The 15,970-nt window shown below is 37.9% G+C and overlaps 1 protein-coding gene across 1 annotated transcript; it reads left to right on the top strand.

The window, feature by feature from the left end:
• Positions 1–966: 966 nt before the first annotated feature.
• LOC139727784 (protein canopy homolog 2-like) lies at positions 967–11,538 on the top strand. The gene is made up of 5 exons (XM_071638758.1): positions 967–1,043; positions 2,082–2,197; positions 4,573–4,770; positions 9,875–9,971; positions 11,303–11,538. Exons 1-5 carry the CDS (start codon positions 980–982, stop codon positions 11,341–11,343), a joined length of 516 nt encoding a protein of 171 aa, XP_071494859.1. The 5' UTR covers positions 967–979; the 3' UTR covers positions 11,344–11,538.
• The last annotated feature ends 4,432 nt before the right edge of the window (positions 11,539–15,970 follow it).

Here is a 15,970-nt window from a genome sequence, read left to right on the forward strand (position 1 = left end):
ACATAGTTGCCTATAATATTCAACAATATGGTATTACAACATGTGGCTTTTCATTGTGAATCCAAGTGTTGTTTTGAACGATGAGTTGTTTACTGACTTGCAAGCATCACAGTGCACTTGATTACCTCGCTAAATTGCATACAATTCTTCGGGGGGCTGTTACCGTACTGGTTACATCGCCCCGTGTCGGGGTTAATTTAATGTCCAAATGATAATTTGAAGTGGGTGGTGATCAGGCTAATAAAATTGAAGAGGGAAACTAGTGGCCTATCATATTAATTTTTAGTCAATCTTAGATTTTAGATTAGACTTAAATTCTTCCTGAACCCCCCCCCCCCCCCCCCCCCCCCGAGAGGCCCCAGGCATCACTTCTTTTCTTTTTTTCCATCACTGACCCACTCACCATCTGCATTAATCAGTCTGAAGACTCTTACTTTAGAACCCTCTTGGACTAGAATGTTACAATGTATGTCTAGCTAGCTTCTGCTATTTTCATATAGAATGTAGACCCTATTCCATCCAGTACAGTTGCTGGTTTCTTGTTACTTGTAGTGATCAATGGTTTCATGTCAAAGTTTTTCAGTTTATCATCCAGATCCAAAATTTAACTGCATGACTAGTCATCCTGCATCCTGTAAAAGCAAGCAGCCGGCCTTTTTTGACCACAACACCATCCAAAATTTGACCACCGGCTGCATACAGATTGTACTGTATCTACTGTAACTTGAGTCGGAAAGAAATATTTTTGACTTGTCTTTGTCAGAAAAGGCATGTAGAGATCTACATAAGTAAGAAAGATAGGAAATAAATGATTATTATTCTTTTCTTTCTCTTTTTGTTTATCTTTGAATCTTTCAGCTGATTGTTGACAGGGTAGAGTTGTACTGAGTGTTACAGAACTGGTCAAAAGTGCGTGAACGGTATGAAGCTGCATGGAGAGTGGCTACTGCAGTATGGAATCTTCGTATTGCTCTATTGCATGCTGGGTATGTTTCGCTCTGCTGAGGCTGGGCGAGAAATCGACTCAAATATCTACTGTGGTGGTAAGTCCTCACAAGGAGGGAAGTATTTAAACCAGATTACATATTTACCTCAGCCAAGGAAGGAGGTTTTGTTCCATCGGCGTTTGTTTGTTTGTTTGTCTACAGGTGTGCAAAATAACTCAAAACGTGAACAAATTTCGATGAAAGTTACAGGAAAGGTTTAGAATGATACAAGGAACAGACCATTAAATGTTAGTGATCCGGAAATGTTTGTGGATTTATGAGGAATTTTCAATATTTTGGCAGGTAGGATCAATGAACTTGAGAGTTCAAGATTTGCATTTTTTAGGTTTGCATAAATAATGCGCACTGAAGTGCATGTTTTGCTTGGGCGAGGCACCGTGCAGGTGGAAGTTGATGATGCAACAAAAGGCTTCTAATTGGGAAGTCTTTTTTTTTTTTTTGCATGCATAATATGAACAAAGATTCTGCACTACATAGAGTCTTTGGTATGAATGGAAATCACTGATCTCATTTGGAGAATGAGATCAGTCATGGAAATGAGCTGCTTGGCGGAGGTCTGCGCTCTCAGAGTGCTTCTCTAGTTCCTTTTTCTTCCCCCAGGGAGGATTATAAATGCTGAAATTTTTAGTCTTTTTCTTTCATTTAAAGAGATTGTTGCACTCAAATGAATACCTGAGTGTAAAAAGTGTGTTTTGTTCAACAGTACGGATAGAGTATGCGCAGTACTTTTGAATTTGAGGAAACTTATAAACTTTCTATCAAAGGGTGTTTAAAGATTATGTAACATCCTGTGTGTTTACAAATGAGAGTCAAAAGGTATTTGCTATACAAGGAAAAAAACAAAGAACAGTCCAAACACAGGTAGCCATTGTGGTAGTTTGAACAGAATCCATGATTAAAATGTGGTCCATGGACTAAAACATGCTCTTGTGACAGCATGCAGTAAGGCAGTGTGTCACACAGCTTTACATATTATTGGATTGTACATGATTTTTTGACTAGATTTTAATGAAGTTTGCGAATGTCGGCCAATTAGTGTTCTCAGTCGTGGACCCTCCCATTCTATCATTGCAGCTTGCAGGGCACTGATTAATGAAGTCGAGTATGCCATCTCTCAAGAAGACCCCCGTCAGATGATCACCGTGGGCAGCTTTAGGATCGACCCCAATGGCAAGCAGAAACACACCAAGGTGAGAACCAGAAGTCCTGTTCACACGCACCCAAAACTAATGGTTTTTGAAAATCGATAATTGTGATACAATGCAAAAGATATCAATTCTTGTGTGTGAACACACACAACAAATCGCTTACTCTTGCAATATGCATCGTGATTGATTTTTTGTTTTTTAAACTCTTGAGATAGTTTGCCTTGCACGGCGTGTGTGAACGGCACGCAAAAACTCAAATTTCTAATCCCATAATGCAAGTAGCCACACTAGGTCTGCACACTCCGGTGCCTTGGGTCGTGCCCCAGTCATTGTCTAGGCATGCGCAGTCTACATTTTAGTAGAGCACTTCATTTGCAATGGGTTGACTATTTTCTTTTTTTTATTCGTAAAGGGCATTTGAGTATGTTTGACTTGTCACCACAAATGCCCAAAATTTTAAAAGATTGAAGGATGTAAGTGGGTATGTTATTTGAGATTACTCAATTTGGTAATACTGTCGAGCAATTAACCTACTGACTATATATATGGGTAATTCCATGAAGTTGGGGCACAAAGTGTTACATTTTAGCATAACTCAATACTAATTATGCTATACATATATTGTTTAAAGGTTTTACATTTGTATTGAGACCATACATTTTCCGGGAAATTTTGCGCCATTCAGACTCAATTTTGATGAAGTTATTAAAAAGATATGTAATGGTGTCCTGTAGCATCGTGACGTGTCCATGTAGCATCGTGATAGTTAAAATCTGGTCCTAAAAGACAAATTAATGCAATTAGCCTGACCAAAATTTGATATATTATGCATAATTACTAGATTAGTCAGATAGCTAAGTATCTTAACTCTCCTTTCCACAGTTTTACTTTTACAAGAAAATTACACAATGTGTCACTATGCTACGCGGTGTCCTTCAAATGTAACAAAAAAGGACACCGCGTAGCATCGTGATACATTTTGTAATTTTCTTTTAAAATCAAAACTGTGTGCAGGAAATTTGAGATATTTAGCTATCTCATTCATATCTTGTAAATGCATATATTGCATCAAATTTTGGTCAAGCTAATTGCCATAATTTGTCTCTTAGGACCTAATTTCAAAATATCACGATGCTACATGGACACGTCACGATGCTACAGGACACCGTTACATATTGTTTAATAACTTCATCAAAATTGAGTCTGAATGGCACAAAATTTCCAGGAAAATGTGTGGCCTCAATGCAAATGTAAAGCCTACAAATAATAAATGTATAGCATAATTAATATTGAGTTATGCTGAAATGTATTTTTTAAATATCACGATGCTACATGGACACTGCCCCAACTTCATGGAATTACCCACATCTAATGTGGACCTGGTGGTTGGGATGGGAACAACACTCTACTTGTACTGTCACTTCTACATGCTACTTCTCCGTAGACAGGATTGGGTCGCTTCTGTGATACTATGATTGTTATGAGTACATAGAAGCATTCATACCAGATGGCTTTTAACAGTCAACACCGAGCTTCAGGAGATATGGCTGAGAATCCAGTCTAGCCCCCTCTAGAGTTGGAGACTGTACACCTTTAGGTGTGCCTACACAGGTTACCGTATACAAACTGTGCAACAGAAATCCACATCACATCTCAGTTGTCAACATTTCCATCATGCAATGGAAAGTATTAATGCTTCAGGCAGGGAGCCAGGTGACACTGAGTGCCATTTAAAAACATAGTACAAATAATGGGTTGATAGCAGAGAGGTCTTTGCTAGTATTTGTCAACCCCAAACAAGTGTATGTCCTGCCATTGATTGGGTTTACTGTACAAGTGGAAATTTTCACAGTGTTTAACTTTTTGCATATTTTGTGTAAAAACAGAAACTAGTGCAAAATAATAGCATGCAAATATTTGTGCTTGCCATGTGTTGAGTAGTCATTGGTAGTTGATATCTTGATTCCATGGAATTAAAAACACACAAAACTCATCTTTCGGTCAAGCATGAAAAATTACTCCCACAAAAATGGGTGTATATCCACTTTTACAGTAGGTCATTGGTTTGTGCAGGACAGCACTGGTCTGTTTTGTGTGAGTGTGTGTGTGTGTGTGTTATGGTTTTTTTGGGGGGAGGGGCAGAGGGGGGTATGTTCTTTGAAATGATGTTTTCCCTATGAAATGGAATCACTTTTGGAAAATAAGGGTTGATTCAGAACATTGGGAAATGAAATCACACTCTTCTGCTGTCTAATAGCAATGGAGAATATGATGATATATTAGTTGAACTTAACAAATTGCATTGTCATACGTATAAAGTGTAATTGCATAATAAATTGCATAATATATATATTTTTTACATTGTACAAAGAAAAAAAATCATGCCAATGGAGTTTCCACTTCTGTTCGTTTTGAAGATACCATATGCAGGTTCTGAAGCACATCTGACCGAAGTTGTGGAGAGCGTCTGCGAGAAAATGACTGATTACGCAGAGAAGCTTAATCCCGAAACTCGGGAGAAGAGTTACGTCAGGTACAACTCCCGCAACGGCGAAGACATCGAACTCGAGCATGTGTCCATCAATGCTAGCACTGGAAAATTCCTACAAGTTGCGGTAAGCACTTTCTTCCATCTTTTATGCCAAAATATCAAGATATCCTGCTATCCCTACTCTTGTTCATTATTTTGTTGTTTAGTTTGTCCTTAGACATATTTCCCTTGATATCTTCTTTATTTGGAAGAACTTACAACACCTACTTTTGTTTTCTATAAGTGGTAATGATGCAGTGCTTTCAAATGTCAATTATAGCTGTTTGGCATTCTTAATTCCACACTTATTTAGCAGTGTGTAGCAAAAAAAAAGAAAAAAGAAAAAAAGTACACCTTGTAACTTGCCCAGGACATCACAAATATGCTTCATTTCTATGGATAAGACATGAAATTCATGAAATCATTTCAAAATCCCTTTAACACTGATGTCAGGATTTTCTGGTGAACAATGTATAACCAGCAAATGACTGATGGATTCAGTTGGGAATTATTCAAAATGTTGAAACACTAGATTGATATCTTTTATCATCTTGGCCGGTCACAAAGAAAGAAATTTCGCTACATTTTTAACATACCCTCCAAAAGGGACTAGCTTTACTTTGATGTGCAAGAAATTTCATGATAGCCTTACAAGATTATAGACACAGAAACTCACACATTTAATATGCTTTGTATTTTTTTGTATTTTTTTTTTGTGTGTGTTGTTGTTTTTTTTAAACATCCAAACATGATTTTGCAGAGAAAGGCATAAGCAATGGCCGGAGCAAGAACATTAGTCATTGTTTACCATTAAATGTTTCAATTGCACGTAAGATACCATCAACAGCTACACTAGAGAGTTTTTACCCGTTGGCAGAATCAACCGCATGTACAAGGTCATCACGGGTCACCTACTGTCTCTCCAGTGTACGACATCTGCTGAAGGGGTCAGGTGTTCTTAAAAGTGACATTATGCCACGATTTGGATTGCATCGAAGTATAAAACAATGATATTGGTCTCGTTCTGACAAGTTGAATTATCGACTTTTGAGGACCAAGTGACGGGTGGAAGTCCACGGGAGACATTCAATAAAGAGACATTCCAGATTTTGCCAATGATCCGTTTTTCTTCTCAAAATGATAAAAATCTTGCCAACAAGAAGAAGAAGAAAAGAAAAAAAAAAGAATTGATGATGCCAGGATCTGTTATTGAATTGCCAATTCGTGACCTCTGGGAATCGGCGCAGTGATTGTTTCTTGGGCCCCCGATGTAATCGAGCTCGGCTGTCAATTAATTTGCGAGATCTGTTTTTGAGATTGGGAGATTGGAGCGAACTCGTGTGATGGAAAATCAATACCACATGTTTGCCGATAAGGCTATTGATTGGTGACTCACTGGAAATGTGTTTTGACAAATATGCTCGCGGGAAGATGTAGAAATCTGGCGTGATGCGGCCTTCCCACTTGCCACTTGCACTTGGTCACAGGAGATCTGTCCCCATGGAACGGTATCATCAACAAGTCCCGATCATGGTTCGAGGAAATCACCCCTTGAAAGGGATTTTGATTATTTTAAAGAAAGGATTGTTTTGAATATGCCCCTATCATACCTACAATTAAATCTACCCCTATCATACTTACAATTAAATCTACTGCCACAAATATGATGACACAGACATTGATATGACAATCATGATAGGGGAGAATTCATTGAGTAAGATTTGCACACTGCTGGTAGATGTTACTGAATGAACCCAACTGAATCATGGTCAGTGTCCCTATGTAAGTTGTAACAAGGAGGTGATGCCTCCTTGGTTGTAACTACTGTACCTTGTGAAGAGTTTTGCCTTATCTCCTCACATGGTGCTCTTACAGGGGAGATAGCAGTATTGTTTCACTTGTTCATAATTATAAGGTTTTCTTCTCTTTCTCATCTTTTTTTTTTCTCTTTTTTTTTTAACACAACAGAAGAGCAGATCATTTTACTTTTCATTTTCTGATGCCTACTGTGGTGTACCAACAACTTCAGATTACTTTACATGCACATCCTTTGCATTATTGCTGACAATAATTCTGGCAAGCTTTCCTTATTGCTTAATATTCCATGTTTGCATTATGAGTAGCAAACTGTTGAGGCTCAGTGGATACAACCACAGTCTCTCAATTTTAAGGTCCTTGGTTCAAGTTCCCCTGGCAGCAGCAGTTGGTACCCACTAGACAAGGCACTTATCCTCATTAGGCATGGTCAGACTGGCAAAAGATCAAGAAGTTTAAGATAGCCATCTTTAAGATCTCAAAGTGTTGCCAGTTTGACCGCAAACTTCCAGTGAAACTTCTCGCAAAACTTCCCAATCGAAGTACAGGTATATTTCCCCCACCCCCGCCAACTTCTCGGTCTTTTGCCGATGTGAGCGCTAGAAACTAACACTTCACTAAGTCTGTCACGTGACCAGTCGACCACCCGTTTGTGGGCGGTGCCTCCATAGCGTGCGGCCATTGTGATGCACAGGTGTTCATTGTTACATCACAATAACTAGCCATCTGATGGCGTACTCTTTTTTTCTTGCGCATGCACACTAGTGACCCAGACTTCTCGATCCAAAGATCAAAAAGTTTGGCTGCCATTGTAACAAGACGACAAAAGATCACAAATCTTTTGCCAGTCTGACCACGCCTATTGTGTAGTCCTTCATAGGGAACATACGTGTAGAGCTGTACGTCCCATGATAATTTGCTCATTTTAAGCAATCAAGTGCTTCCTTAGTGGCCACATTAAATAAATCCAAACAATCAAGCAAATTAGAAAACAAACTTTACGTGGATGCACTGTGTACATTCTTTTTTTGATAACATGTAGATGTGTTTCATGAGACTTAATGGAAATTCTTCAGTGGTATTGAACCCATAACCTTCACATGTACAGTGTTAGCCTGCAACACCACAGAGCCTGTCAGTTTTCCTAATGATTGCCATTCAAGATAAATTGACTTTTTACAAATTACAAAGCCTTGAGCAGTTTTTAAGTACAGGGAGTCCACCATTACTGCCTGACTGGTTTATTGTCAATTTCCAGCACTGAACAAATGAGGGCAAGCGATGATTGACAATTTCATTTGTGCTCTATGTTACAGACACATTGTAGTGCATCAAAGTCTATTTCGGGTTTATTAAATTTTCTTGAGGAAGGCATATCTGCCTCTTCTGTGAGGATTCGAGTGGGGGGATGAGTACACCTATCAGTTTCTTTTCAGGATACGGTCTCTGAGGTCGCAACCACTTGAGATGCGTATTTGCGTGCATTGTTGTCTGATCCGTGACACATGCTTGGCATTAGGGTCCCTTACCGTATCAAATCCCGACCCTCCATTAAAGGAGGGAAATTGGCTGAATTTGCTGATGCAGACATCAACCATCATTTCTTGTATAAATCGCGATTTTTCTTTTTATTTCTTTCTCTCTCTTTTTTTTTTAGCATGTGCCTCTTTTCCATAGCAATGCAGTATCTTTATTTGTATGACATCCTTCACCTTAAAGGGCTGGTATAGTTTTGGTTGAGATGGGGCTTCAGGTTTCCAACTTTTTTGTGACTTATGAAATATTAAAGAGCATTCAATTCTAAGAGGAATTAAAAGTTTATTTGATGAAAATTGGTTTTGAATTGGCTGATATATCCAAAACAAGGAGATCCTAATAAAAGGAGGGACCACCTTTTATTAGGACCACTTTGTTTAACTTTGTTTTTTTGATATCTCAGCCATTTCAAGCCCTATTTCCATCAGATAAAGTTTGAATTCCTTTTAGAATTGTATGCTCTTTAATATTTCATAAGTGGTTTCTAGTTAAAATCTGAATCCCCCATCTCAACCAAAACTATACCATCCATTTTTAGATAGACACGGCAAATGCTTTTCAACTGATTTGATTCCATCCACTGGTGATGGCTTGCCCCATTTTCCCTCAGGTTTTCTTGAACTTTCCTATTTGCTGCTTACCACCTGAATGATACTTTAAGAAATGATTCTCTAACTGTCATCTTTCATAGTAGATAATCATAATGTCAGAAAATTACATGATTACATAATTATATGATAACAGAGTATATCTCCTTTGTAAAGGTACTGTTCATTTTGATATGCCCTGTGTTAAAATTTTTGTTAGCTTGAGTTGTGTGATGAATACAGAGTGTACGTATATATTCAAAAATGGTTGCTCAGTGTGAAGAAACGTAGTATTACAATTTTCTGCTCAAGAACATTTCCTACATTGTACCAGCAGTTACATATATGGTTAGGCAAGTTTGCAAAATTATTTGCGCATTCACAAAATTCAGTGTAAGAATTGAGCGTACAGTATGATGAGAATGATACTTTTACCCAATGTTGGTTATTCATGCATTCCATTTTCCAAATCTGGTATAGGTAGGCCTACAGCAGAGGTAAAAATTGAGTGAATTCTCCTTACATTTCTGTTTTCATGCACGGTGTTTAGAAAAAGTAATTGGAAAGAATGGCAAGATAGACTTCATTATATTGTTTAAGATACCTCTAATATATACACACACAAACAAAGAAGAAAAAGGAAAAGGGCTTTGTCCTTATTTTTGAAAACTGCTCTCTACTGGTATCATAAGGATATGGTAATGTTTTGTGGACTAGGGAGTTCCCAAGTGGCAGTGCATTGAGATTTTCATTAGTACGGTACTTTACTTTGTCCCTGAAACAAAGGGGCTCTTGTTTACCCCCCTTCCCCACCCCTTCCTCCTCAAATCCCAGAAACTTGGACCCCGCCTCTCCATCCCTCCTTCTTCTTTCCCCTTTCCCCCCTCTTCCCCAAGGTATCGTAGGCTTCCCTCACCTGTCACTTTCCATATTAGTTTTGCTGCTTTTCCCCCACTTTTCTGTGCCAGCAGGCTCGCATGACTCTTCAGTCCCAACAACTCTATTCCATGTTATGTTTCTTCCTGCAACCCCCGCACTGAGGTGATGGGAAAATGTTGTGGGATTTGGCTCTCTCATGGATAACAGTCATCACAGGATGTGGTTCTTTGTTTTTTGTTTTTTTGTTTTTGTTTTTGTATATTTGTTGTTAAGCAGATAATGATATGGCTTTCAAGGTCAAAAGTTTTGTTTAAATATTCTTTTTCCCTCTCCCTTCTCTTTCTTTGTTTCTCTTTCTTTATGCTCTCCCAGTGTGAAAATATACTTGAAGAGCATGAGGAGGACTTGATGAGATCATTCAAGGAAGGGTCCGAGGATGTGGAAACTCGATTTTGCTCGTCAGTCACAAGTGAGTGTGAAACTTCTGGAGTGTAGTTCCTCCTGATACATCATTTGTCGTTGTCACCCAAAAGTCACTCCAAACTCCCGTCTATATGTTATACAGAATTTACAAGTATGATTATGATATATGGAAGAGATTAATGTGTAAAAGGGTAGATAGCTGGTGGTAGATTCAGAGATGCCAACTTACTTTTTTTTTTTGCAGTATTTTGTACTGTGTGTGTTTTTTAAACAAAAATACCATAAGTTTCATCGAAAAGGCTTGTTTTCCCCTAAATTGTATTGCTCCACATATGTCTATTGCAGGAAAGGTGGAAATACTGTTTTTGTACAAAAATGCACCTTTTCAGCCCTCAGAATTCTGCAGTACTGTTTACAAGGTTGGCAACCCTGTAGATTTTTCTTAAAGAAAGGAAACGTGTGAAGATATCTACTGGTACATATCATGTACTGTATGACAGTTCCAATTTGATACTTGAATCAAATTCATTGTTTATTTCCCTCACTAACTAATATCCAGTAATCATGAAGGAACGAATAGCGATTATGGGAGTCGAATGTAAGAGTAAATGAACAGATACATAGAAGGGTTGGGTCCAGAGTATGCAGGAATTGTGATGCTTGAGAGAGAGGAATTTTCTTGGGGGAAAGGCAAAGTTACCAGTTAGGTTGTTTGTCAGTCCAAGAATTTTGTCTTGCTCTATCTATATTGTTACATACAACAATGAGAACAGAATCTGCATATACAATAGGCGTTTTCACATCAGCCCAATGTTTCAAAATAGCGCGCTATTTTCTGACTTGGGAAATAAAAAAATATCTCGAGCTTGGATTTTTATCGGGCTGATGTGAAAATGCCTAATGACCAGTTGAGACACGATCATACACGACTTACAATTCGTCTGCTGTTGATTAGAAAGTCAAATTCTTTCAAATCTTGATAGTCCTTAACGCACAGAATATATAAGTGGAATGTCCAGTGGGATTGTGGATGATAAAATATGACAATGGCATGTGTCTTTGAGAATGAAAGTACTGTATTTGGAAGAGCTTTCATTGTTACTATGCACGAGAAAGTATAGTCTCATCTGTCTGTACAATATATGTATGTTATACTTTGTGATTAAACAATATAGGCAAAGATGAGTGCAGGTTCAAGTCTTTAAAGTGCAAAAAGCCATTACTTAGCTATGTCTTTTAATCCATATAGCCTTGATATTCTGCTGAATTTTGTCCTTTCATCCACACATCTGTGCTAATCCGCTGAATTTTGTTTGTTATACTATTACATGTATGTTTTTGTTTATCTCCCCCCCCCCCCCCCCCCCCCCATGACAGAACTTTGCGAGAGTCCATCATCGGAACGCGACGAGTTATGACCCCGAGGGAATGAGAATCCTTAAACAGCAAACCCTTGTGAGCCCATCTGGCGTGTGCAAGAGAGAGTGTGAGGAACATTTAGCCCATGTGACTCCTGCGCTCTGTTACTGCAGGCTGCCAGATTTCTTATGTGAATGTGGACTTTCAAGTTACACACTCTGAACATAATTGGTTTTCAGTGGCTGTATTTTCTGTTTCATTTCCCTAGCACATGAACATTCTCTAGATATGTATTCTCAACCCCCTGGTGAACATCAAAACAAAAATTCTGTTTTGAGTGTGATTCTCTTTTTGCCAGGTAGGGGTACAGGGATTAAAACATCCACACTAAAGTCTCAATCATCAAAATGTTTGACTGGGATAGTAGAGTTGTGAGCAACATATGCTCCTAAATCAAAAATATTGTACTATAAAGAATAATGATGTAGTTTAGGGAGTGTGCTTTTCAGACACACCAAACACTTGTAAAAAAAAAAAAGATAGAAGTGACCAAAGGTTCGTGCTCAATCAGTGTGCAGTATTACAAGTTACAATTCCTGACCGCATCCCTGATCACATCTCTGCAATCCACCTAATCCTTTCAGTTACTCGTGCAGAATGACCAGGGCCCCGTTTCATAAAACTTGTCATCAGTGACAAGTTGTCATAGATGTGACAAGCTACTGAAATCCTTGCATCTGATTGGCTGAGAGCAAATTTGTAGTAGAAATGTGGCAGTTGTCACCGATAACAAGTTTTATGAAACGGGCACCAGGACGATTCAATTTTGCTATGATGTGTGCTATGTTGCATTTGCACTATGCGAAAGAAGGTGGTCTGTAACCGTGGAATTTAAAGGGGAAGTCTGGCCTGAAATTACATTGTAGTTTGTGTGAATAGAAGCAGGAAAATGTGAGGAACAGGGCAGTTATGGTTTAATGACACTCTGATGAAAACTAATATAGTTATTATTTTTTGAAGCAGTGATCGTCAATCAAGCCATTGATTGTCAACTCCACAAGGAATTTTTCAGTTTTCATCAGAATTTGCTCAACTCTCACAGTCCTGTTCCTCCAATTTTTCTTGTTTTGTTCAAATAAACTATTTTTTTTTTTAGTGTGGGTTTCCCCTTTAACCAAAATTCAGAGCAAGTTATAGGCAGATGGATGTATCAAAAATATGCACTTGGCAAACTATGGGTGAAGCCGTTCCTCCATTCAGACCGAAATGAGGCCCCAGTGACGATTCATAATCCTGACAACCCCACGAAAGAGGAATGCTAAGTAGTTTTTCTAACAGTTTGCCCGTTCAGATTAGCATGTCATTGGAAAAGCGCAAACCGACTTGATTAGGACTGCCCTGAAGCCTTGTTGCCCGAAGGAGAAGATTAATCGATCATTTACAAACAATCCTTGCACTAGTGCGTTTTGCGTCTTTGTATTTTAGAAGTGAAATGTTTTACTCCATCATGACTTCTTCTGCAATGGATTTATTCCAATTCATCTGTCGGTAATTGCTGATGTATGAACAGCACCTATCTGATTTTCCTATTCAATAAGTGCCTTGTTGGCATACTGCCAAATTTAATCAACAAAGTATGGCAGAGTGATTGACATGTAGTGTTGTGGAATCATTCATGCCTTAGATGATGCTCATCACATATGCCTTAATGCATCCCTTTATGTTGGCTCTCATTTTTTTTTTTTTTGTTTTGTTTTTGTTTTTTTGATGAGGGAATAATAAGGGTCAGCAAAATTGAGTTCATTGAGCTCAGAAACAATGCATTGAGCACCCTAGAGGTGTAATACACGGCATTATCATCATTACGTATTTACATATATATGAAGGAATTCTTTGCTTGCCAATATGCACGAGTGCGTTGTTTCAGTGCTTCAGAATAGAAGGAAAGAGACCGAATTGTTGCTCTTTTCTCCAAGAAAAGTCAACCTGAGGCAATTGTTCCAAGTACTGGTATTATTCTTATTACAGTGCAGTCCCGTCATAACGAAGTCCTTCAGACTGGCGGTTTTCTTTTGTTATATCAAAATTTCATTATAGCCATACAGTTCAGTGTATTAAGGTATATAGATGATAATTTTGGGACCTGAATTGTTACTCCATGGTTACAAGAATTTTTTGGGGTATAACTGTGTTCGTCATAACGGGAGTGCACTGTATTGGCTTATTCAAATGTATCTGTAGAACCTGGCAAAATGGAAAGTATGAATGTCAAGCGTAGATGGCCAATGATAATTGTATTAAATAAAGATATACAGTGTACATGTATTTCCTCTGTCTATATATTTCCTCTGTCTGATAGTGATATATAGGCAAATGCTGCGTAAACACGATTAATGTCAAGAAACACATGTACAGGGTAGTAACAATGCAGAGGAGTTGAGGTGGAAAAGAAAAAAAAACAACAAACAAACAAACTGTGAGCATGGCTAGTCTTTTCCGCCAGAGGTTCACAAATTACTGCGTAGGAGGAAAGAGTGGCAGTGGTACCATCTTGGCTTGGTACAAAACTATCAAGTGCCTCACCCGTGCCTCGGAGCATGGAAACGTTTGCCGTTTGAAAGTGAGAATAACTTTTACCCTCATTCCACAGTGCCTCACTGATTCCATTAGCCTCGCGTTATGGAGAATCAATACGATTAGGCAAGAGGAACCGTTCGTGGAAAGGAAATTACGCTAAGGAGTTGGTCCAGAGACCCCCCAGAAGACGTGGAAATCAATTGATAGTGTTCGCTGTACTCTATTTCTCCCCCAAATGTCAAAATTTGTGGTGCCTTTACTTTTGAGTATCTTGCCCTCCGGCCATATGCGTCATCCATATTGTAGAGATTCCTCCGTCAAAAGCCCCCTTTTTTTCATAATACTTGAAATCAAACTATTGAAGTCAAATGTGCAGTCAGTGGCATGTTTATTTTGTCACATGGAATTGGTAGGGAAGTGAATAAAAGCATGATCAAGGTTAGCTCAGCTACCAAAAAAAATAAATAAATAAATAAAAGCCATGGTGATGATAACATGAAATTTAGCAACACAAAAATAGATAACACTAGACAGTCAAAAGGGGTTTTACGTCAATGTTTCTCTTTTCTCTATGGAGGAAGTGGCAAAGGGTACATAAGATTCAAATTAATAATTTAAGATTTTATTGATTAAAGGTGATTTCCCAGTCGCCCTTCATCAATGTGAATAAATAATCAGTCATTTGCTATGAAAATACATAGATGAAAGAATCATTAATTTGAATGAATATGCAGTACAACCATCACTGGTTATCGATGGGGAAGCTTTGTACTCAAGTAGATACTGGTGCCTATGTAACAATCAGGAGGTTGTGGGTTCGAATCCCACCTGAGTGTGCATACCCATGATTTTTATCATGGCTATTACTCTGAACACTGAGTAATTGGTATGTATTTACGTTGATGAAAAGACAATTTGTCAATAAGTTGCAATAGCTAGGCCTGCGTAGAATCCCACTTTAATCTTATAATGATGGTTTGTAATTCATTCGTAGCAAATTTTGAAGCAGAAGAAATTGAAATATGATAAATGAGAATTAAGCAAGTTACCTCATGAATGCAGTCTGCGTGTAGATAGAACTGCCTCCTTTCCAGGGAATATTGTGAATAGCCATCCAGATTTTGTAGTAAGCCGCTATGCAGTAACTTTGTAAAAGGAACTTGTTGATAGCACAGAACATGTGCTTGTAGATAAGGTGTACTACAAAAAACAAAAAAATTTAGACAGCTCCATGTTTCAAGTACTTTTATACTGAAATGACTCTTGTTGGAGCATGAAAACTAAATGGTTATATGAGGAGTAAATTTTTAACAACAGCCTCAGATTTCATTCCAGCATAATAGTTTAATAGTAATGTATTGTTTTGTAGATAAGTACATGTTTGATCAGTCTTAGCACTGTTTGTCCCAACTACCGTTTACTTTAAAAAGAGAAAGAAAAATCATGTTCACAAGTACAATGTTTACCTGCATTCCCTCCATTAGTCACCATTCTAATACATGTTGTCAATATTGTCTTCATGTGTTGCTTCTATCTGGTACAATTTTGTATGTGTTATTTCTGTAACTTTTGTTATTTCTACTAATATTTTTATAATTTGATTGTCAAGGAAATGAATTAAAATACAAATTCAGATGGAGTATTACTTTTATCGCTTTGATGACTTGATAAAACTTCCACCATGTTACACAGCAACGACCAATCTCAAAGCAAAAATAGATATGCGTGTGCATATCAATGGTTTTGGATGCCTGCTGAATAGCTGGCCTGCTACAGTTTCTGTTGTGCCTTGAGAAAAAAAAAAATGTATATATATATCTATATAGAGAGAGAGATTAAAAAAAAAATCATCATGTTTGATGTATGAATGGCATGATTAGCACCAACATTCCATGAATAAGTAATTTTTCTTGTGATAGTTCTCTGGTGTATTTTTCATCTTTTTGTGAAGTGTAGATTTGTCTTTATTGCCACATGATTTATCAAAATAGATTGCGGAATTTTTCATTTCCATAGATTGAATGCAGACTATCATGACTTTAAAATGATAATTCTAATTCTAATGATGACAGGTAATTTTGATTTTTGAAGGGTATGGAGTATGGTATT

The sequence above is a fragment of the Diadema antillarum genome, unplaced genomic scaffold (assembly GCF_040938485.1).
Source record: "Diadema antillarum isolate AM-2024a unplaced genomic scaffold, OU_Dant_1.0 seq00000151_RagTag, whole genome shotgun sequence".
NCBI classification, from domain to species: domain Eukaryota; kingdom Metazoa; phylum Echinodermata; class Echinoidea; order Diadematoida; family Diadematidae; genus Diadema; species Diadema antillarum.